This window comes from Cetorhinus maximus, chromosome 10 (genome assembly GCF_964194155.1).
Source record: "Cetorhinus maximus chromosome 10, sCetMax3.hap1.1, whole genome shotgun sequence".
Taxonomy (NCBI): Eukaryota; Metazoa; Chordata; class Chondrichthyes; order Lamniformes; family Cetorhinidae; genus Cetorhinus; species Cetorhinus maximus.
Genome location: NC_135888.1, coordinates 38,493,045 through 38,518,338, shown reverse-complemented (window position 1 = coordinate 38,518,338; position 25,294 = coordinate 38,493,045). Strand labels below are relative to the sequence as shown.

Sequence of the window (25,294 nt, the reverse complement as noted above, 5' to 3'; positions counted from 1 at the left end):
TATAAACATACGGAGGGTTGAGACCATGGAGGGATTTGAAAACAAGGATGAGAATTTTAAAATCAAGATGCCACTGTAGGTCAATGAGCACAGGGATGGTAGGAGAATGGGACTTGCTACAAGTTAAGACAAAGGCAGCAGAGTTTTGGATGTCCTCAATTTTACAGAGGGTGGTATTTGGGAGACCAGTCAGGAGTACATTGGAATAGTCAAGTCTAGAGGTAACGAAGGCATGGATGAGGGTTTCAGCAGCAGATGAGCTGAGATAGGAGCAACATTGAGCAATGTTATGAGAATTATTATACTTTAATGACTGTCAAGACCTTCACAACCTCTGAGTAAAGAAAATCCCCTCATTCCACCTCTAGTTTCCACCAGCATCCCTCAGCAACCTAGGATGCATCCGTTCTGGGGCCAGGTAACTTGTTAACTTTGAGTGTTGTCAACATATTTAAGATCTCCTTCCTATCTATGTTTTTTTTTCTCATCAATATCTCTTCCCTCTCCCCACCCCCCTGCTCAGCTACAGCATTAATTTAATCCTCTACCTTTGTGAAGGCAGATGCAAAGTACTCACTCAGTACCTCAGTCATGCATTCTGCCTATACAAGAAGATTTCCTTTTTTTTGTCCCTAATTGACCCCCCACCCCCATTCCTTTAAGTTTACTTTTATTTTTTATGTGTTTACAAAGGATTTTTATATTCCTTGTATGCTACCAATTAATCTTTTCCCACACTGCCTCTTTGCCCTTCTTTTTTGAATTTCCCTCTGCATTCGATGTGTCCTGGCCAGTTTTCCATCATATTTTGTGCCTCACTTTTGGCTTAAACCTTTTTTTTGCCTCTATCTTAGTTTAACCTCTATTTCCTTTGTCACCCGGGGAGTTTGTGCTTTAGATGCCCCATCTTTCCTACTTATGAGAGTATGCTTGGACTATAGCCGAATGACCTCCACCTTGAAGACCTGCCTAATTTATTGCTTCCCTGCCCAGTCTTTGTTTGCAGTCTAGCTGTGCTAGATCCCTGCTCAAATCCCTGAATTTGGGTCTCTTCTAGTTTGGTATTTTCACTTTGTATTTTTCTTATCCCTTTCCATAATTACTTTAAACTTAATTTATATGATGATCGCTATTACCCAGGTAGTTGATTACAGACCTGTCTCATGCAGTCTCTTATATGTATCATAATAAATAATGTTCTTGTGTTTATCACTACATATACAGTATATAATATTGCATTCCTGTATTCTGTCACTATAAAGTGAGTCATAAGATACCCAGTGGATTGTAGCTCAATTATCTGTTCTGCTCCTTCCCTTCTTCTGTTCTACCTTTCCTACATTCACCGTGTTTACCTCATAACAATTAAAATAAATTACAAATCTGCCAAAAAGCCACTTTCAAATTTCCCCTAATTAACGACCATTTTTAATCGTGTGGCTGTAGGATCCTACAGCCATTTTCACATTAACTTCCCAGTGAACATAGCTCCACAGTACAAAACAGTTAATTGCTAACTTCCTGTCAAATACTCCAACTACTGTAAAGGTTGTCTTTGAGGGTGAGTCTCAGGAACACTGGCATCTGTAGATATAACGGTGTTATAAAATGGGCTGCCTGTTTTAGTCTATCACAATAAGTCAAAATATCCCCCAGAAGCCCCAACTTTGGTGTAAAATGCTTGTATTTCCATAGGGTCACAACACTTGCTGTATGGCAGTTTGTCATGTCCATAAGACTTTAAAGAGATCATAAATAATTTAAATCAAACCTTACCTTCTGCTTATTTAATAAACGGACTTTTCTGGATCATGGCTACAGCCATGTAGCATGGCTGCTACAGGTCATATGATTTGTAAGTAGGATACAGTTCTGGAAACTTCCGACAGTAATTACAGGGCAAAGCTCAGCACTCATCCTTGTGGAATCTCACATCTATCATTGTGTGGACCTATTACAATCAATGAAACAAGAGGGCAACAGATGGCCTGTCTCCCCAGCCTGGACCTAACAAACAGAGAGCCATTGAAACTTGTTATACCTGTGGAGATGCTAATAACCACCACCTATCTCCGAAGGTGAACAATGGATTGTGACCTGAGACAGGGAAACCTGAAACTGACTCACCAATGGGCAACACCTCATGACCTAAGTTCTTCTGGCATTTGAAAAGTTTTAGTGTTATGTTCCTGGATTCCTAGGGCAGTCTGTTGTTAACCATCCAGCCTGCCACCACCAAAGCCAGACTCCCGGCTGACAGCTAAGCCAGCCTCAAACCTAAACCACCACAAAGCCCGGTTCTCTGGAAGATTCCTGCCATTGCCTGTAGATTGGACCAGGTCTCTAGATACCAACTTCATTCTGCTGTGCCATCACCAACATTGAAGGAATTTGGCAACCCCTGCCTTCAGCTAGCTGAACTCATCTGAATTTTAACTCCTGTGTAAAGGAACCCTCACTGGACTCTGACATTCACTCGAATTAATAATCATATCTTTGGCTCTTTTCTTTTTTAAGTTATTCTTAGTTGTAAAATTCTTCTCTTTCCTATTTCCTTATTGTGTGCTTGTATGTGTGTATGTAGAAGTGATGAACATGCTCCAGTTTGAATGTATGAATTGTGATAAAACTCAACAGAAACAAAAAACCTACCTGAATTGGGTTCGGGAACTACAGTTCCCAGTGGACCTCGGGACTTCTGCGCATGCGTCAGCTGAGAAAGGACCACACATACACAATTAGTGTCTTTCACTTTCACATGCCTTCAGCCCGGTGCCGATGCACAGTTCATTTCTTTTACGTGTTTAGGCCGGGGGCCAGCCCTGCACGCCTTCACTGAAGAAAAGTGAAACAGCGTGAAACTGCAGATCAAGTGACCTGAAGAGGAACCTCATTTCAGAGAAGGTGTCCCAAGGACTAGGACAGGGGGAGGGGTCAGGGAGAAGGTTCCAAACCAAGAAGAAGGTTCCAAACCAGGGAGAGGGACAGAAAGAGGTCTCAAGAGGAAGCCCCAGGCAGAGACAAAAGCAGGGTTCAGAGACAGATCCCATTGAGTCTAGATAAATGATAGGAGCAGAGAAAAAGGCTCCAAATTAAAGAGAGAGAGCTGTTGGGAGCAGACTTGAAGCAAAGTGGGCTTGAGAAAATCCCAGAAGATCCAAGGAGGCAGCTGATGGTTGGTGACTCCTTACTGCAGGCCTTTGAGCAGTGGTGTTCTGCTTGAGACAGCCAAACATCTGAAAGTCTGCTTGGAAGATGAAGCTTGAGTATACTCAGAGATCCAGGAGAAAGGAATCTCAGAAGGGGAGATTGAAACCATGAAGGTGAATCCAGGTTGAAGCCTTCTGAGTGAGAACGACATGTGGAAGATTATTCAAATATGGAGATTGGAAACCCTCATGATTAAGTTAAAGTTTCACTGAGATCAGTTGGTTTACAGTATGACAAGCTTCTGGGTGAGTTGTTGAGAAACCCATAGAATCTGCTTTGGTCGCATCAGTCATTTACTTTGGAGTGTAGTGTGTCCGTCCACAGTTCACAAGTTTGTTCACATGTGCTGCATACTTAGCCTGAGTTTACGAGTATATGATGGGTATGGTAAATTGTTTTATCTTTCCAAATTTGTATGCGTCTGTAAAGAGATAGCTGGGGTGAAGGAGTAATGAATATTTGAATCACTTTCTTGTGATTGTATTGAGATCTTTCCAACCTTTTTATCTGGTGTAATATAGTTCATTTTCCTTGTTTAATAAATGGTTTATTCTTTGTGTTAAAAGTTCATCAGCAGACTCCTGTGAATTTGTTCGGCTTCTAAAAAAAATAAAAGTTAGGGTCGATCAAATCAGGTTTCACTCTGGGAGCTGACTTGTTCAGTATTAACATCAGCTGGGATCATAACAGAATAAACGATACTTCTGATTTAACCCTAAAGAGAGCTTGCTGCGAGTCACTTTAAAATTTACTTCACATACAGAGGATTTGGAGAAACATGCCACAGCCTATTTCAAAAAATTAAAACACCTCTGCTTACAAGATGGTGAGAAAAATAAATGAGTTCAGTTTGCCTCTCTCCCTGTGTGTAACACAGCTGCTGTAAGAAACAGAAAAAAGAAAGATAACTGCACATTCCACTCAAACCCTATAGCCAGGTAGGCCATCAATATGGATTGAAGATCACAGAGTAGAAGGGGCGAACTGCATACACTATAATGAGTTAATAGAATGGATCTGAAAATGAGTGATGTAGAATGATGATCTATCATAGACATCAGTCATCATTTGCCAGACCCTCTCTCAAGAGGATTGTGCTCAGGAGCAATGTTACCTACTCTGTAACCTGTTTAGATGTAGTGTTAATAAACTAGATTAAAGCAGGTACCAGAGCACGACTACAGTCTGTCAATGGGAAGATAGGTCATGCACATCTGTAACCAAGAACCACAGCAACAGTCCACAGATCATAGGGTCTATCCAAAACACTGCATTTGACCACGGGCTATACTACAGGTACAATGTGGTAGGGGATGCAAAAGAGTTGTGCTGAATCTTGTGGAAGGGGTGGGAGACCTTGGCCACTGGCTAGAGACCCAATGAGAGCCTTGAGTCACCTCTTTTTGAGAAGGCTCACTGCATCCTGTTTGACTCAGGCAATTGACAGGCCAGCAGCAAGTCTTCCCCTAGGATCAACGAACCTGGGAGTGGAAGTCCCACTCACCCAGGGCTGCAAACCAATCAGAAGCCAACATCTCTATTGAACTGCTGCGCCATCATGGAGGTGATGGCTGCTACTGGCATGACACCCAGCCAAGGCCAAGAATCGTCACTGGATCCCAAGCCACATGTGAATGATGGCAGAAGACAGGCCACGGAGGAGGGGGTACAAGGGGATGGCTCTCAGAGGGCCCCTCTTTTCTGATGCCAGGTCCCTCAATCAGGCACCAAATGCCCCCAGCCCCAGGAGCCTGTCAGCAACACTGAACAGGTTTGATTGTCGCGCTCCCCTTATGGTGAGCCCCCCGCTCGCTGCTGGGTTAATAGCAGTGGTGGTGGGATGAGGCAATTAAGTGGAATTAATTGTTCACTTAAGGATCTCAGTTGGGAGTATGCTGGGAAGGCAGTCCACGGCCTTCCCGTCACAGACTTAATCGAGGTAGAGGTGAGAAGGTGGTGGAGTCCCCACCTGGCAATGTTCTGCTTGATTAAATGCTCCCCGCCTCAGCATGGGGAGGGCACAAGATTCTATCCATGATATGTGAGTTGGAACCAGAAAGACAGGATACAGCAACCTTCAACATTACGAGGTGGTGATGGGTTTGGGGGTGTGGGGTAGGGGGGAAGAGAAAGAGGCATAATTTAGATTTCACCCAAATAGTCTGGCCAAAAACAACTGTTTGAAGTGGACTATTTAGACCTTCCAGGTCTTCAGTTTTCATCACTCTGTCTTTATGCACATTATTTGTTTTGACTATTCTGATGTTGTCATTGCAGAGAATTTGCACGTTGGAAGGTGAGAAATACTGCAGTCGAAAGGAGGGACTTAATCCGGAACCCTATCCCACTAATGCCAGAATTCCAGAGAAGTATTCGCTTGCTTGGAAGGAGGCCCTCAACCCAGCAGGTGATTGACACCATCATCCGAAAATACGGAACACATGTCCTGTCATCTGCAGTACTTGGAGGTAAGCTTCTGCAGTTCTCTCCAGCGCTAATTAAATGCTGTTTAATGATGGAGAATCCTGTCATTTTGGACACTGTTAAATTGAGGGTGCTGCAGTTATAAACAGAATGGGGTTAAGTGTGGAACCTATAAATTTGAACTCATGGGTTGGGTTTGTGAATTGTACTTCTCCAAATCGTACAGCATTGTGACTTGAACATACACTAGGATTTCTTCATTATTGCTGAGTTATACTCCTGATACTCTCTGCCTAACAACACTATGAGATTGCCTTCAACTTTTGGACTGATGTGGTTTAAGAAAATAGTTCACTGCCATCTTCTCAAGGGTAGTTAGGGATGGGAAATAAATTGGGGTCTTGCTAACGATGACCATATCGTTGAAACATTTTCTCTTGCGCTCATCAGGACAGACACAAGGATGCCAAATTGGTTGAGGCATTGCCATGGAGAATGCACACGGGAAACATTGTCCCCCACACTTCTGTTTAATTCAAAAAAGGTTTAATGCCTGGACACATTTCTTTTGCCTGCAGAGGACAATCCCTGCGTATGAATCTAGCAAGCAGTCAGAGTTGACTTGCCAATCAATCCACACCTTTTTCTCATGTAGTATAAATTGTTGCTCCCTTTGAAATTTGGCAGTCTTGCATCTGTCCTGATGTGTGCAAGACTAAAGCTTTGACAGCATGTCTCCTTTTTCAGTAATGCTCAACTTTTGCACTACCAAGCGACTATTTGAGACCATATCCCAAGAATGAATAAAAAACACTATTCTGACCAAGCTGCACGATATTTATATGGATATTATCACTGTTCCTTCTGAATGTGTTCCTTAAATTTAAAAATGTAAACATTTTACATGGATACTTGCTTCAATAGGGTGGATGGGCCTGGTTGATGCGTTATTTTTATCCTGTTCTGTTGAGTTGGTGTCTCGCACCAGCAGAACAGTTTTATAATTGTGTTTTGCAATTTTTATATTCAGGATTCAGTGTACGTTCTTATCCAAGTTCAAAATAAAATCACCTGGTTTGGGAGGGAAATTCTGAGTGAAGGAGTGGATAGCAAACAATCAAGGAGAACACCGAGAGAGGGATGGAGTTAAAATTTAGGAAGAGCCCTTGAGTAGGAAAGAAATGTTAAGAAACAGTAGCTGAAGAGGGTCCTCAGAGATAAATGCAAAGCAAAGCATCCAGAGACTTCAAGGCATGCAGGAGTGTGGTAACCAGAGATACACTTGCTTGATTTTGTTTCTTTTTAAAGGAGAGCAGGCAGTATACTGTACAGCTGACATTTTGACAAGTCTGTTATTACGTTCATTTAGGTTAGTCCTTTGATCGCTATTAAAAAAGGCAATTTTTCTGTATTGCTTGACAGCAACATTTTATTGAAGAAACGGCGTCAGTGACAGCAGGTGAATAACAAAAGAGCAGTTAGTTGAATTGAATAGATGAGCTGACGGCAACATGTTATCCTTCACCTGTGTATCGAAATGGAAAAATATAAAAACAAAAAACTATAACTTGATGTAAATTTCATAAGTTTCAATAACAGCTTCAATGAACCTGCGAGATCTTTGTTGATCTCTTGAATTTAACATTGTCTACAGTTTAAACAGACTGGCCATGTAGCAGTCCTTGTCCTCAGCTTTCAAGCAATTCTCCAGTAACATTGAGAAGGATTGATCGGTAACTTCATGAACAATTCAGTAAGGTACACCTGCAGTGATCATCGCTGATCGCTTTGATTTAAAAGATACAAAATGCTGTGCCTTGAGTCAGACCATGTGTTGATGAAGTGTGAATCTGGAATTAGGTGAGTGGCCCATCAGAAAATGTGAAAATCAGTGCTTCAATCTAGAAGACATCTAACCAGAATATTTTAACATCGAGTTCATGTTACTTGGGATTCTGCAAGTGTACTTCATTTGACCAGTATCTGTGTGAATGAAAATATCAAAATAATAAGGAATACTATTAAATTTTTCTGGCATTCACCATGAATTCTCTCCTTTAATATCAAGAACTGGATTCAGATCCCATTGGAACAGAAATAACTTTAAGGGAAATGCCGCCTCTTTCCAAAGGTCCCAAGTTCTGATTGGTTATTGGTGGACAAGGAACTAGAGCCCTGACCTGCATTCATTATTTAAAGTAGGCACTGTGAGAATGTTACTTCCTGAGGAAAAATATATTGTGAATGTTTCGATTGGGAGACCATGGAGTGCAGTGGACTTCTAGGCTGTTATTTCACCCAGACTAGGATTCAAAGCCATATTGTCAGCTGTCCAAGTTGTGACAAGTCCGGATAGTCAACCTGAGTCATGGTTCGCCTGGCTACATGTACGAAACTGTGCACTATTCAGTACTAAGCATCAATCTCACTCAAACAGTCTTTAAGGATAAATGATGAGCGGTGTTATTCTGAGGATAGAGAGGAGTCACGTTTACTATACCTGAACATTCTTGTATTTGCTTGTTAATTCATACCTTGGGTACAACATATGGAGAGCGCTTCATTCCCCAGCAGCGGGATTCTCCCTGATAAGCATAACAAAAAAAGAATCATAGGATATTACCGCACAGGAGGGCATTCAGTCCATCATACTTATACCAACTCTTTGAAAGAGCTTTCCAATTAGTCCAACTCCCTGCTCTTTTCCCACAGTCCTGAAATGTTCTACCATTTTAGCATTATCCAATTCCCTTTTGAAAGTTATTATTGAATATGCTTCCACCACCATAATTTAGGCAGTGCATTACAGATCACCATAAATTGCAGCATAAATAAAATTCTTCTCATCTCACATTGACTCTTTTGCCAATCACTTTAAATCTATATTTAAGATTTTACCTCAGTCCAAATCCAGCAACTGTTTTGGCAGTTTCACCCTTCTCTTCAGCCTGTAAATATCTGAACATAAACCTTGAAACTTTTTTTTGTACAAAAAAGCAGTAATCCCACATTCTGCAAATTGGTGTTTTGTTTCTTGCAGTGAGATAGTGTACAACTTAAATACCTAAACTTGGAAGTGTAAAACAGTGTCGACAACATTTGTACATCTGCTGCTTTGTTCAAGTTCTTAATACCTGGAATTTGCATGAGAAAGTTAAATGTGGAAAGTTGCCTGTTAAACTTAATGTGCAAGTGTTCATAAGGCCTTCTGCAGATTGCAGGGACTTGTAATGAAGTTGTGAACGTTGTTGACGCTGGCAAGCTTATATTGTGGGTAAGAGAAAAGTAGTGAGGTGACATATAATGACTATCAGTGGGATGGCAAGGTATATATCTGGTAACATTTCTGTTGTTTGACACCAACAGGTGACTGAGATCACAATTGATCGCTATTCCAAAAACATTAATCGCCACTTCACTGCAATGCTAGAATATGTTGCAGCTCCTCCGTTTGATCCCTCTCTTAATCTTATGCATGCATAATGTGACAGGGTTTGAACTCAAAGGTATTGTACACATTCAACTGTGAATCACACATCACAGAGGAAATTGATTTTTCTGTTATAAAGTGCTTTCTATTATGCCCTAGGAATGTGATCATCAAATGTATGAATGCGCCAAAAAGAAAATGCTAGGGACTATTGTTTTCAATGTGTTGAGAATGCCAAGGTATGATTTATAACATCACAAAACCTCCCAATTTTATTATTCAGCTATTTCCTTGCCTGTTTTGGGGGATTTATTGTTGGGATTGTTACCAGAGTTATTGTATTGCCATTTGTGTGATCTTGCTGTGCGCAAATTAGCTGCTGCATTTCCTATTGAACAACAGTGACTAGACTTCAAAAGTACTTAATTGGCTGTAATGCACTTTGAAATGCCCTGGGGTCATGAAGGGCATTAAGTAAATGGAATTCTTTAATTTCTTGCTAAACAAATGAACTCTGTAGCCAGATAATGGTGTACAAATTTGATTCTTTTGTCTCTGTCCAAATGTCTTTCTCCCTTCTCCTCCTCCATTCTTGAAGACATTGATTGTTGCTCGGGACTGGTTTCATGGGTACTGACAGTTCTCCAATACTGTAGTCAAATGACTGCTGCTAACATGGAGGGCACGTTTATCAACTGATGCGAATTGTTGGGGAAACAATCCTGAGGCACACTGGAATTTTGGTTTGTTTGAGAGAGTAGGTTTCAGGACTGGCGGTTGCTTAAGCACATTCCCTGGGTCAAAGTGCCAGTTTCCAGAGAGTGACATATTCAGGCTTTGGAAGGCACCGACACAGCCAGAACAGGCAACCCACCTGAGTTTCTATTCATTCAAGGGATGTGGGCATCGCTGGCTAGGCCAGCATTTATTGTCCATTCCTAATTGCCCTTGAGAGGGTGGTGGTGAGCTGCCTTCTTGAACCGCTGTGGTCCATGTGGTGTAGGTACACCCACAGTGCTGTTAGGGAGGGAGTTCCGGGATTTTGACCCAGCGACAATGAAGGAACGGAGATATATTTCCAAGTCAGGATGGTGAGTGGCTTTGAAGGGAATTTCCAGGTGGTGGTGTTCCCTTGTATCTGCTGCCCTTGTACTGCTAGATGGTATTGGTCATGAGTTTGGAAGGCTCTAAGGAGCCTTGGTGAGTTTCTGAAGTGCATCTTGTAGATGGTACACTCTGCTGCTATTGTGTGGAGGGAGTGAATGTTTGTGGATGGGGTGCCAATCAAGTGCGCTGCTTTGTCCTGGATGGTGTCAAGCTTCTTTAGTATTGTTGGAGCTGCACTCATCTAGGCAAGTGGGGAGTATTCCATCACACTCCTGACTTGTGCCTTGTGGATTGTGGATAGGCTTTGGGGAGTCAAGAGGTGAGTTACTCGCTGCAGGATTCCTAGTCCCTGACCTGCTCTTGTAGCCACAGCATTTATATGGCAGGTCAGTTTCTGATCAATGGTAACCCCCAGGATATTGATAGTGAGAGATTCAGCAATAGTAATGCTATTGAATGTCAAGGGGCAATGGTTAGATTCTCTCTTGTTGGAGATGGTCATTGCCTGGCACTTGTGCAGCACAAATGTTACTTGCCATTTGCCAGCCAAGCCTGAATGTTGTCCAGGTCATGTTGCATTTGGGCATGGACTGCTTCTGTATCTGAGGAGTCGCGAATGGTGCTGAACATTGTGCAATCATCGGTGAACATCCCCACTTCTGACCTTATGATGGAAGGAAGGTCATTGATGAAGCAGTTGAAGATGGTTGGGCCTAAGACACTACTCTGAGGAACTCCTGCAGTGATGCTCTGGAGCTAAGATGACTGACCTCCAACAACCACAGCCATCTTCCTTTGTGCTAGGTATGATTCAAACCAGCGGAGAGTTTTTCCCCTGATTCCCATTGACTCCAGTTTTGCTAGGGCTCCTTGACGCCGTGCTTGGTCAAGTGCAGCCTTGATGTCAATGGCAGTCACTCTCACCTCACCTCCGGAGTTCAGCTCTTTTGTCCATGTTTGAACCAAAGATGTAATGAGGTCTGGAGCTGAGTGGCCCTGGCGGAACACAAACTAAGCGTCAGTGAGCAGGTTATTGCTAAGCAAGTGCCGCTTGATCGCACTATTGATGACCCCTTCCATTGTTTTACTGATGACCGAGAGTAAACTGATGGGGTGGTAATTGGCCGGGTTGGATTTATTCTGCTTTTTGTGTGCAGGACATACCTGGGCAATTTTCCACATAGCTGGGTAGTTTGCAGTGTTGTAGCCGTACTGGAACAACTTGGCTAGGGGCACGGCAAGTTCTGGAGCACAAGTCTTCAGTACTATTGCCAGATTATTGTCAGGGCCCATAGCCTTTGTAGCATCCAGTGCCTTCAGCCATTTCTTAATATCACGTGGAGTGAATCAAGTTGGCTGAAGACTGGCATCTGTGATGCTGGGGACCTCTGGACGAGATCGGGATGGATCATCCACTTGGGATTTCTGGCTGAAGATTGTTGCGAATGCTTCAGCCTTATCTTTTGCGCCATTAAGAAGCTTGTCAGCTCATTCAGGGGACATATCTGGATTTTCTTTTCATGGATCGGGTTCAAGCGCCATGGAAACCACACTATGGAGGAGGTGGTGACATAGTACAGAGTGATTTGCAATGCTGAGACAGAGACAGAGACCAAAGGCAGCATTGGAGAGAGAAGTCTGTGAGAGGGCCCTCACAGTTTTGGTAGCAGCAATGATGCAGAATTGTTATCAACATCAAATTGCCAAGGCACACTGGAGAGACTGGATTCAACAGAGACCAAAATTAAAACAGAAAATTCTAGTAACATGCAAGCAAGTCTGTTAACATTTATAAGAAGAAAGGACAGGCTTGTTGCAATATCACTGTCAGAGAATATGTATACATGTCAACGCAGAACCAGGGTGTAAAGCAGCATGTGACCAGAAGGCTGTGTTGCTGTTCATTTTGGTGGTGATTATTGTGTGTGTTGAATCCCTAGAGTAGAATCCCTGTTTGTTGAGCTCTCCTTATATATATATATATATATATATTCCAGTCTTCAAATAAATAGAGCCTAATTATTGTTTACCAATTATGTATGTGTGATTGGTGAATTTGCATACAGAAGCTGGATACGCTACAAGGCTAATATTTAAAATGTCATTAAAAACAAAGTACTGCGGATGCTGGAAATCTGAAACAAAAACTGAAAATGCTGGAAAGGCTCAGCACGTCAGACAGCATCTGTGGAGAGAGAAAACAAAGTTAACGTTTTGAGTCCATATGACCCTTCTTCAGAGCTCTGAAGAAGGGTCATACGGACTCGAAACATTAACTTTGTTTTTCTCCCTCCACAGATGCTGTCAGACCTGCTGAGTTTTTCCAGCATTTTCTTTTTTTGTGTAAAATGTCGACCTTTCTTTTGGCCACGCTCCCTTATCTCTACTTCTTTGGCTTTATGTTTAATTTTCTTCATGTCTCTGTTTAGGAGGCTTTTCTACATTAAAGGTGTCATATTAATGGAAGCTTTTGTCACTGTTAGAACTGACTAGGTTTACATTCGTAATGTTAACCTGACCTCTCCTTTTTGGGATGTTTATGGATGACTGCCTATTTGTAGGGCCCTACCTGCCCACTGTCCTTTGCTCAAGTTGTGCATTTGTTTTGTGGATGAATGGCAGCCTCTTGTCCTTTCAATCAGACCTGCTTCTGGCTTGGTCCCGCCTCCTTTCTGCACCAAACCCCGCTGCTCCGGGCCGATTAGGTGCTTTGCAAATCAAAATAGCCGCACATTTGCATTGTGCACTTACACATCGATGAGGGGCCAGGACCCAAAAGCCATCACAATGTCTGGGTTCCGATCCGGGAAATGACATCCCACCCGCTCTGTGTATGAAGACTGAAGGAGTTTTGGTGAATTCAAATTTATCATGTGGCGGCTTCCTTCAGGTTACAGCAATTTAATCTGCTGATTTAATAGTGAGCATTGATTGCGTCTGATGATAAACCTCTCCTGGTCAAGTCTTTCTCTTATTTGAATTGGGGTGTTGGTGACATTGGTTGGTCAGTACTCTGTTGAACCAATAGATTCAAATCCCTTGTTCTGGTGACCAAAGTTACTGATAGTGCAAATAAATTTCAAACTGTGGACGTAAGTGAAATGCTAATGCAGACTGCTGAGTAACTGATCAACAAGTTCCAAACATAATTAAAGAAAGAGTGATGATCTCTGATTGAGAATGTATTGTATCCATAACATGAGCATTTTTGCTGTCTCTAGTGGAAGGATTCACAGATGGAAGCAATCCTATCTACACCCATAACATTTTTTTTTAAGGATGGTTGCTTGGCAATGATCAGAACCAAGGGACTCAGTAAGACTATTCCTTCATTGATCCAGGAGTGCTAGCCAACCACATTGCCCAGCTCACATGTTTGTCCCTACCTGTCTTCTCGCCTTTCCTCACACCATCAAAACATATGAACTCAGAAACTGCATCGGGATTCTTCCATGCCAGAATCCTGTTGTAACTCAAGTAGGAGCCTGGTGGAACTCCAAGGAAAGGGCATAAATGGTAGTTTTCAAATAGACATGTCATTAACTGGACTAACAGATAGAAACCAAGGAAATTCCTGTGCGGTATCAGAGTCGAGGGCTGCAATCTTCCTTCAGCCTTCCACCTGCGCACCAGTCATGCTCTGCTGGACATGGCTTATGCTTGCCTGTAATTCTCCTGTTGGTGGATATAAGGCCTAGTCCCTTTTGTACTGCTTACAAAAGGACATCCACCCCATGTAGAGAGAGGACAATGTGGGGGAGGAGAAGGGTCTCATTTTAATGAGATTTGACTTTGTGGCTGCTTGAAGAGCAAGCAATCCATCCCTACACAAAGAAGGAAACCATGGATACCCCAGGACAAATATAAAGGGGATAAGACCCAACAATGTTGGTGTCCACCTCTTTTACTTCTAAATTTCTGGGCAGAAGGCAGAGGAAAACATATCTTAAGTGGTTTCAGGAGGTGCATCTTCATCATCTTAATCACCAAAAAGAATAACCAAAAATATCACTGGCCACTGCTTCTTGACTCCATCTCATGTTTGTTCGACTCATTCAGCTAACTCAATAAAGATCAGAAATAGAGAGTATGACCTTCTGATTGTTGTGGTTCAGTTCCATATATTTACCCATCATTGGTGAAGGTGTAAAGTAATTTATTTAGATCATGTCACACAATGGGCCAATGTCGAAGGAAGCACAAAAACTGGACGAAAGAATGGTAATCATATGGAGCAAAATTTAGGGTCAAGAAAGCTGCACTAACTTTATTTGACACAGTGTATCATTACCTGCTGCATCTGTAATTAAAAACAAAGAGATGTGCAGAGTAACATGGTGAAAAAGAAAGTTTCCTACCATCTTATTCATTAACCAGAAAGGTTTAGTTTCCCTTTGTTCATCGATGGCACTGGCAGAAAATTATTACATGCAACGTAGTGGGTGGGAGTGAAAATTATCTTAGCAAAGGATTCGGATAATTCATGGATCATTGCCATTTGAATTCTATGCGAGAATCATTCTTTCTGTAGTCGTTACCACCCACCCATTATATTTTTCAACTTTATTTATGGACCATTTTCAAGGATAAAACTGTAGGACGTGTTAGAGTGCGTTCTCTAATTTTGATGAAAATCAGTGTGATTGGAAAGTCAGGCAGAGCTGATTCATGCTCAGTTTGATGCTTAATCTAACACTATCAACTGGAGAAAATATACCCTTCAGCGACTGATATAGGAGGAGACCATTCAGCTCATTGTGCCTGTGCTGGCTGTTTGAAAGAGACAGCCAGTTAATTCCATTACGCTGCTCTTTCCCCATAACCCACTAAGCTTTTTCCCTTCAAGCGCTTCTCTGTTTCTCTTTTGAACATGCTTTTATTCTTTCACAAGATATGGGCATCACCACCTAGGCCTATAGTTGTCCACCCCTTATTGCCTTTGAGAAAGTGATAATGAGCCAACTTCTTGAACCGCTGGGATGCATGTGGTGTCGATACAGTGCTGTTAGGGAGGGAGTTCCAGGATTTTGACCTAGCAATAGCGAAGGAATGGCGATATGGTTCCAAGCCAGGATGGCATGTGGCTTGGAGGGAAACTTGCAGGTGATGGTGTTCCCATGTAACTGCAGCCCTTGTCATTCTAAGTGGTAGAGGTTCTTGATTTGGAAGGTGTTGTCGAAGGAGCCTTAGTGAGTTGCTACAGTGCATCTTGTAGATGGTACACACTGCAGCACTATGCATCGGGAGTGGAGGGAGTGAATGTCTAAATTAGTGGATGGACTGCCAGTTAAGCAGGCTGCTGTGCCCTGCATGGTGTGAAGCTTTTTGAGTGTTGTTGGAGCTGCACTCACCCAGGTAAGTTGAAGAGTATTCCATCACACTCCTGACTTTTGCCTTTTAGATGGTGGACAGGCTTTGGAGAGTCAGGATGTGAGTTGCTAGCTGCAGAATTCCCAACCTTGACCTGTTCTTGTAGCCACAGTATGTCCAGTTCAGTTTCTCGTTAAAAGGAACCCCAGGTTGTTGGTAGTGGGGGATTCAGGATGTTATTGCCATTAAACATCAAGTGGAGATGATTAGGTCCTCTCATATTGAAGATGGTCATTGCCTGACACTTGTGTGGTGTGAATGTGACTCGCCACGTCAGCCCAAACCTGAATGTTGTCCAGGTCTTGATGCTTCAGTGTCTGGAATTGTGAATGGTGCTGAATATTGGTGCAATTGTCAATGAAGATCCCCACTTCTGACCTTATTATGGAGGGATGATCATTGATGAAGCAGCTGAAGATGGTTGGGCCTAGAACACTACCTTGAGGAACTCCTGCAGTAATGTCCTGGGACTGACTTGATTGACCTCCAAAAATGCAATCATCATCCCTTGTGCTAGGTATGGCTCCAACCAGTGGAGAGTTCCCCCCCTGATTCCCATTGACTTCAGTTTTGCTGGGGCTCCTTAATGCCACACTTGGTCAAATGCTGCCTTGATGTCAAGGGCAGTCACTCTCACCGCACCTCGGGAGTTCAGCTCTTTTGTAAATGCTTGGTCCAAGACTGTAATGAGGTCAGGAGCTGAATGGCCCTGGCGGAACCCAAACTGCGCGTCAGTGAGCAGATTATTGCTGAGTAAGTGCTGCTTGATAGAATTATCGATGACACCTTGCATCACTTTGCTGATAATCGAGAGTGTACTGATGGGGCAGTAATTGGCCAGGCTAGATTTCTTCTGCTATTTGTGGACAGGGCATATCTGTGCAATTTTCCACATTATTGGGTAGATTCCAGTGTTGTAGCTGTACTGGAACAGATTGGTTTGGGGCACGGTTAGTTCTGTAGCACAAGCCTTCAATTTTGCTGCCAGAATTTTGTCAGGGCCCATAGCCTTTGCAATATCCAATGCCTTTATTTGTTTCGTGATATTACATGGAGTGAATCGAATTCACTGAAGGCTAGCATCTCTGATGCTGCCAACTTTGAGAGGAGGCTGGGATGAATTATCCACTCAGCACTTCTGTCTGAAGATGCTTGCCAATGCTTCAGCCTTCTCTTTTGCACTGTTATGCTGGGCATCAATGAGGATGGGGATATTTTTAAAGCCTCTGTTTCGCCTTGAGTTCGGGGTCTATGTGGGGTTTCCTTAGTGTTTGCCTGTTACGCTAAGAATACTCCCAGAGACTGTTATTCATAAAAACCATCCTTGTTTATTTACAGATCTGTATACATCTCAGTGCTCTACACGAGATTGTACTTCTGCTTCCCACCAGATCTCAGCCTCTTAGTTAGATGTCATTGCATCGTAGTCACAGCAGCACCAGGTGCTCCTGAAGTTAACCCTTTACTCTACATCTCCCCTCCAAGTCTTTATCCCAACTATTTACATACTCCTACATCTCCCCTCCACAAAGTCTCAGACTTCACAGAGTTAGTCTCTGTGGTGCCTTGACCAATCTCCCTGATTTGGTCCTGATTTCATTTCAAGGCTAAGGATGAACTGCACTCTTTCGTTGTTCAATAGGAGTGTCTTCCACCTGGGTGGTTGCAGAGTTTCTACTTGTTTCTGATATCTTGTCTCCGTCCGGATCTAAATAGTATGTCCATGTTTCCAGTGGTTTCCCGCCTAATGATATCACGGCTCTTCAGTTCCCTCTGATATTTCCCTGGTCTGTATCAATTCTATAAGATCTTGGCTGTGGAGCTCTATCTATTACAATGACTTATTTCTGTTGATCTTGTTTCCACACTCTCTCCCTGGGCTGTAGCACTTTCAAGTCTCGTGCTCTGTGCCTGAAGTTGAAATTATGAGCCTGACTGTCCCTTTGTTGTTCCTGATGCTTCCTAACTCTCTTATAATCATCTGAGGTAATGTTAGGTTGTCGTGTTTGTTGTAGAGCTGCGAGTTATGTTCACAGCCATCTTCCCATCAACGGTCCTTCTGGCGAGAACTAGTTTTTAGCAGTGAGGTTCTATAGTTAACAAGGGCTAAGTTAATATATTCGATCTTTTTCATCAATTTCTTGGTTGTTTGAACTCTTCTTTCTGCTTATCTGTTTGACTGAGGATACCTGGGTGAACTAGTCATGCACATGAAACCATATTCCTGCGCAAAGTTGTAGAACAGTTCATTACCAAACTGATGACCGTTGTCTGACACCACAATGTCCGGGATGCCGTGTGTCGCAACGATTCATCTTACTGATGTGATGACTGCCTCCACCATGGTACTACTCAATCTGCTCACTTCAAACCACCTGGAGTAGTAATCAATGACCACGATGAAAATTTTGCCTTTGAACTTCATTCCCAGATGCTGCCATGGCTTTGAAGGAGAAGTGGAGAGTGTCAGTGGTTCACACTGCTGTTGGCTATTCACTACCCACATCAGGCATTATGTGACTAACACTTCAATGGAGTGATTGATGCCTAGCGACCAGACTGACTGCTGGGCTCTTGCTCAGCATTTCGCTGTTCCCAAGTGACCTTGATGGATTTTCTGAAGAATGTCTAGCCGAATTCTTAGGGATATAGCTCATTGTTAAAAAATAAGAAATCATCGATGATCGTGAGATATTTTCTCTGTTTGAAGTATTGAGTTTTTAGGAGGATAATCCAGCCATCCAATCTGGCAATACTCTTATATCTTGATGCACTCATCATCCTGCTGTTTTTGCTTGCTTAATTTCTTGTAATCTCTTCTCAGTGGCTGGTAAATTTTTGGTAATGAGTGAAGTATATACTTTTACTTCCTCAAAAAAATTTAAATCTTCCAGTTTAACTCCTTCCACTAGTATTCTTAACAATGCATATGTTGTCATCTGGTACTTCCCTAGAACATACTCAGTAAATGAATCATATCTCAGCCTAAAATGTTGAATTCTATGTGACATTTTTTGCAAATTCCTTTGGGTTAAGAAGAGTAACCAAAGGTTTGTGGTCGGTTTCAATTTTAAACCTTAATCCCATGACCTAATCAGAGAACTTCTCGCAAGTCCATGTGCCCGTTAATGTTTCTTTCTCAATGGTTACATACCTTTTCTCCATTTCCATAAAAAAACTTAAGGCATAATAAACTGGTATTTTTTGTCCATCTTTTTGAATTTGAAAGAAACTGCGTCCAAATCTGTGGATGATGCATCCACTGCTCCAATTGTTGGCAGCTCTGAGTCTTAGTACACAAGAATTTCTGGTGAAATTAGGAGATTTTTGATCTTGTCAAAAAGTATTTTGCTGGTCCACATTCCAGCACCGCTGTTGACCTTATCTCAACAGCTATTGTAACGGTTCATTGATTTCTGCCAAGTTTGGCAGGAACTTGTCCATCCCAAGGAATCTTTATAATTCTGTAATGGTTTTGGCTGTGGAAACTCCCTAATGACCCTGGTTTCTGCAGGTCCGCCATAATTTCCGAAGCTTGCACAATTTTATCAAATGCTTTGCAAATTCACATTTGTCGTTTCATGTGAAACCTGCTTCTTGTAGGACTTTGAGGACTGCTGTCACTTGAAAGTCATGTCCTTCCCTTCATGAACCATGTACAAGAATGTCGTTCATATGGCATATTACTCCTTTCATGCCTTCCAGGGTCTGAGACATCATTCTTTGGAATATCTCGGGTGCAGACAGAATTTCAAATGGTAACCTGTAAAATAATAATGCCCAAACAAAGTAAAAAAAGTGGCTAACAATCTGGATTGTTTGTCCAGCAGCAACTCCAAAAGCCGCTATTAACATCTAATTTTGTGAAGAGGGTTCTTTTTGCCAATTTGGAGAGACTTTCACCCACTGAGGCCATCGTGTAGACCTTGTGTTCTATTGACTTGTTTAATTGAGTCAAGTCATCACAGTTTCTGATTGAACCATTAGACTTTGGTACTGTGCCCATTCCAGAACACCACTGTGTTGGTATGGTTACTGGAGAGGTTATGACATGTATTCAGTCTGGCTCTTGACTTTGCCTAAGAATGGCTGAGGGACGTTTCTTGCTGTGAAGAGACATATAGGCTCAGCATCTGCCCTTAGGGTTATGTGATATTCTGTTTTCATCTTTCCTAAACCTGAAAATAGGGATGGTAATTTATTCCTGAATACCTCACTAGATGCTTGTCAGCAATTTCATCAACATTGTAAATGAGCTTCAGCAGCAAGCATTCTTTTCTGCTCAGTAATGATGACTCCTAGTTCTTTATCACATAAAGGTGTTCCACAATTTCTTTATCCTTGTATCTTAATCTTGCCAAGTGTTGACTTATTACTATTAGTGTAGTTCCTCCTGGACCTGGCAACTGAATGGAGGATGGCTGTAATGTGATATTTTTAAGCCATTTTGCTTCATCAGATAATACTGAAACACCTGAGCCAGTATTTAACTTGAATTCTGTGAAGTGACCATAAACTTCTAATATAGTACCTTAATAACTATTTCCTGTTTTGTTAACTTCTCCTAAGTAGGTTATTCAATTTTTCTGTGACTCTCCCACTTCTTGGATTTTATTTGGTTTTGTTGTTATTTCCTCTTTCTTCCTATGAGTTGTAGGAACTTTGGATCTGCAGACTATTTTAAAATATCCTAACCTCACACAGCTTCCCCTGCTGGGCATTCTTCCCGCTTGTATAGGGGTTTTCTGCCATACCAAGAACATCTCAAGATGGTGGTTAGCACACTTTTTTCCCAATTTTGCAGGCTTTTTCGCCATGGTGCTTTTTCTTTTTTGTCTGACATATTGAATGGCGTCATTTGATGTTTGATTCATTCATTCAATTGATTCCTAGGGACATCACTTTCTCCATGAACAATTGCTCTATTTTGCTTCCTAGGCTCAGTCTGTTGCGCTACTTGTAATGACTTTGTGAGGGTTAAATCTCCCCTGTCATTGCCAGAAGATCTGATAGGATTTCACCTAGGATCACTATATGATCATGTATTAATTCATCTCTGAGGATCCCACAGTTACAATTCTGCACGAGCCTGCACAGGTCATTAATAAATGAATCCATGAATTCACCCAGTTTTGTCCCAGTGTTGAAGCCTGTTGTGAGCCTTCAGTGTTTCAGAAAAGTTTTAGACCTTGTGTTCTACAGACTTGTTTAATTGAGTCAAGTCAACACAGATTCTGACTGAACCATTTGACTTTCACCCAGTTTTTGCCTCCTCTTATTACATTTTGCTCGCTCAATGATCAATTTTTTTTGAACACTGAAGTACGAATCAAATGCCTGGAGGACTTCCTCATAAGAGCTCAAAGCTCCATCGATGCCCTGCCTTGCAATAACATCATCTGCTATAGCCCCTACTGTGCAGAGTGAAGCCTTGATCTGGCCCTTCTTATGCAAACCTGAAGCTATTCTGTATCTGGAGAATTGCTTCTTCACATTATCCCAGTGCTGAAGCCTGTTGTGAGCCTTATGCGCTTCAGAAAAGTTTTGAGAGTGGCAATACAGACTCCATGCTTACCCTAAGCTTTGGATTGTTTGCTGCTTCAGTAGTTTGGTTTGTAAATTGTGATCTGTACTCACTACTGTCTGGACTACGGGTTTGTTTGTCTGCTTGCATCTGCAGCACCCAAGATGCTCCATTCTCAGGTGAATCTTCAAACTTTTTTCTTCTTGCCCTTTTTCCAAGGATTTTCTTTCAGGTCTGCAGTCTTCACTTAGAGTTTTTCTGGGTCCTTATACTCTGGCTGCTGCCACCATGTTTCAGATGGTGCACATGTACAGTCAACAGAAATGACCAGCTACCACCATGTTTTGTCTTGGGTCCAGGGTCTAGATGGGGTTTCTTTAGGGTTTGCCTGTTACCCTAAGAATGCTACCATAGACTGTTATTCATAAAAAACATTCTTGTTTATTTACAGATCAATATACATCTCAGTGCTCTACATGCAGTTGTACTTCTGCTTCCCACCAGGTCTCGGTCTCTTAGTCATGTGACTTTGCATCATAGTTACATCAAATCAGGTGTTCTGCAGCCTCCTCCTCCAGTTAATTGTTTCATTGTCCACCACCATTCATGACTGGACGTGGGCAGGTGTGATGTTTGTGGGATCACTTAGTTCTGTCTGTCACATGCTACTTCTGCTGTTTGGCACGCAAGTAGTCCTGTGTTGTAGCTTCAGCCTGGTGCTGCTTCTGGCATGTCCTCCTGCACTGTTTATTTGAGCCAGGGTTGAACCCCTGGCTTGATTGTAATGTTAGAGTGGGGGATAGGCTGGCCATGAAGGTACAGATTGTGGCTGAATACAATTCTGCTGCTGCTGATTGCCCACAGCGCCTCATGGTTGCCCAGTTTTGAGCTGCTAATCTCAGGATCAAACCAAGATGACACCAAGGTTGTGAATAGACTGGCTTAATCTCAGGCTGTCATCAGGGGAACAGGTTGAGGCAATAACTTGGGAACAGAGTTTGGCATGGGGTCGGAAAACAATGGCTGTCGCCTTCCCAGTATTTAATTGGAGAAAATTTCTGCTCATCCAGTCCTGAATGTTGGATAAGCAGTCTGATAATTTAGGAACAGAGAAGGAGCAGAGTGAGGTGATGGTGAGGTAGAGCTGGAGTTGTCAGCATACCTGTGAAAACTACTGATGTGCCTTTGGATGATCATGCTGAAGGGTAGCGTGTAGATGAGAAATGAGAGGCAGCCAAGGATCGATCCTTCAGAGAAACCAGTTGTAACTGTGTGTGGGAGCAGGAAGTGACAGCATTGCAAGTGATTCTCTGGTGAGAATTAGATAAATAAGAATGGAAGCAGGTGGGAGCAGTCTCATCCAACTGGATGGCAGTGGAGAAGCATTGGAGGAGGATGGTGTGGTCAACCTTGTCAAAGGCTACAGTCAGTTCGAGTAGGACAAGAAAAAAAGTTTACTATTGTCACAGTCACATTGGATATCATTTGTGACTTTTTCGTGGTACTGAGGTAGGAGTGGAAACCTGATTGGAGCAATTCAAACTTGGAGTTCTGGGAAAGATAGGAACAGATTGGTAGAGGGCAATATGTTCAAGGACTTTGGAAAGGAAAGGGAGATTGGAGATGGGATGGTAGTTTGCAAGAATGGTGAGATCGAGGGGTTTTTTGAGGAGAGGGTTGTTGATGGCAGATTTGGTGGGAGAGAGAGACAACACCTGAAGACAGAGAACTGATTACAATATTAGCTAATGTCGGGGTCAGGAGGGGAATTTGGGTGATCAGTTTAGTGGGAATAGGATCGAGGGAACAGGAGGTGGGTGTCATGGAGAAGATGAGCTCAAAGGGGGCATGTGTTGAAATAGGAGAAAAACTAGAGAAAGATGAGAGTTCAGGGTTGGGGCAAGGTGGGAGCATTAAAGGACGTTTGGCTAGGTGAATTAGTGCATGGGAGCGATGCAGCAAAGGCAGCTGATTGGATTGTCTCGGTCTCAGTGGCAAAGTTCATGAGCTTCTCACACTTGTTGAATGTAAGGGTGGAGGGGACAGGGAAGAAGGGTTTCAAGAAGATGGCTTGCACTGGAGAAAAGATGCCAAGGGTTATCTTCGCATTCCAGGAAGATCCTGAAATAGCAAGGGGCTTTTAATCTCTGTATTGAATCTTTATTCTCATGGAAATTTGGCATAAGCCTTTGGCAACCCCGTAGCCGAAAATCAAATTTCCAAATCCCTCATATTGTACACAATGATTCCAACCACCTAAGTGTACCAATGAGTCAGCTTGAAAGTAACTTGACAAACTATAATTTCCCAGGAACCTCTTTCGTCTGCTCTCTACTTGTCAACCATCTCAATTATCTGCCAGAATTTTCACGAGGCAAAGCCTTATGAGAGACATCGCCTAATGTTATGCTTCTTTAAATTTCACCTTTTTTGTGACATAAAGGGAAATGTTACTCTTTCTTTCAGTTGTTTTGACAATAGTATGCCCAAAATGGAGCATACCAAGCTGACCAAGACACAAAATCAAAAATAGCTTCCCTGACACTGGGAAACTTATCACTAACAACACATTTTCTCTTAATTGTGGGGGAACAGATTTATATTTGATCTGCATTTTGACAGATAATCTAGATTGCAGCTAGATTGGGAAACTACGTTAAAAGATATGATAGTAGACAAGCAATGGCTAGCATTTAAAGAACAAGTACATGATTTGAAACAAATGCACACAAAAAAACACACAGAAAATGCTGTCCAAACATATCAGTAACAAAGATAGTATTAGATCAAAGGAAGAGGCTTATAATTTTGTCAAAAAGAGGATTAAGCCTGTAGACTGGGAGGATTTCAGAATTCAGAAAAAGAGGATCCGAAAATTGATAAGGAAAGAGAAAAGAGAGCATAAGAGTAGGCTCACAAAAGATATAAAACCAGATTGTAACCGTTTCTTTAAGGATGCAAATAGGATAGGATTTGTGAAAGTAAAAATGGGTCCATCAGAAACAGAGGTAGTTGAAATTATAATGGGCGCTAAGGAAATGGTAAAGATATTAAACAAATACTTTCTATATATCTTTACAGGGAAAGACACAAAATACATTCCAGAAATAATGGGGAACCAAGGCTCTTAATTGCAAGAATCAGGAGCTTAAAAGAAATCAGTATAAGTAAAGAAATAGCACTGAAGAAAGTAATGGGGCCAAGTGGTGACAAATCCCTTAGACCTGATGATCTACATCCTACTGTTGAATGTTGGAGCAGGCTTGAAGGGCCAAATGTCTTATTCCTATTTCTTATGTTCTTATGCTCTTAAACATAGATGTTCCCATTGCTTTTAATTACCAAGCCATTGACAAAATTCATGATAAGTAGAACCCCGATTTGCAGACAATATGTGGAAAAAGGCTACAATTATTAGCCTTTAATCTACACAATGTAATGCAGTTGACATTTTTTTATTTGGCTTTATAATTCAGAAGAAAAATGAATACTAGAAAGCAACTCCAACTTCCACAAGTTTTCAATACTGCGTTCTATTGAGGGGTGGTGAAATCATCGTGTTTGAAATTGAGAACCTACAGCAAAAAAAAATTAAAAGAAGTGGATGACACCTTTCTTTAGGAGGTGCAAAGCATGCTTTAAATAGACTGTGCCCTCCAAATCAGGAAGCTGCTAATCGATATGGAAAACAGCATGGGCATATTCCAGAGGACATTCACATGAGGCCCAGTCATTGAAATGGTTCAGGCTTCTTGCTGGCTATAATCGGGAGGCAACATGATTAACTCCCCCATAGCTTGTCTGACCTGCATCACACATCAAGATCTACCCTCAACAAAAACAAACCCACGCTAATGGGATAATATCTCACCCCATGCTCACTGTAAAATACAATGAAACATTTGCAATCCACTTCTGATTTATTTAAGCTGTTATTGCAACTCTGGGCCCCAGTCTAATTTTCCTAATGTGAGCCTTGACCTGTTTGAATTAGCACATGCTATCATGGAAGATTGTTGTATGAAGGGAGCACAGATCACCCTGAATGATTTTCCCCGCCACCCCCACACCTTCCCCCTATTGTGCCCAAAAGTTTGACAAAGCTCCAAGTGCACAATCTACCCATTAAACAAGCCTTGTATATCATAGAAATGAGATGACCCACACAAGCTTAGTGAAGAGGCACACACCATAGCTGTGACATTTATACTGAACAATTGAGACATTGA

The 25,294-nt window shown here is 42.1% G+C and overlaps 1 protein-coding gene across 1 annotated transcript in view; it reads left to right on the top strand.

Annotated features, from left to right (window-relative positions):
• Positions 1-25,294, top strand: part of brinp1 (bone morphogenetic protein/retinoic acid inducible neural-specific 1) — a 370,433-nt gene that overhangs the window by 236,216 nt on the left and 108,923 nt on the right. Inside the window, exon 3 of the mRNA XM_078550337.1 lies at positions 5,488-5,678. Coding sequence (XP_078406463.1) covers positions 5,488-5,678 — 191 coding nt within the window. The remainder of the gene's footprint in view (positions 1-5,487; positions 5,679-25,294) is intronic.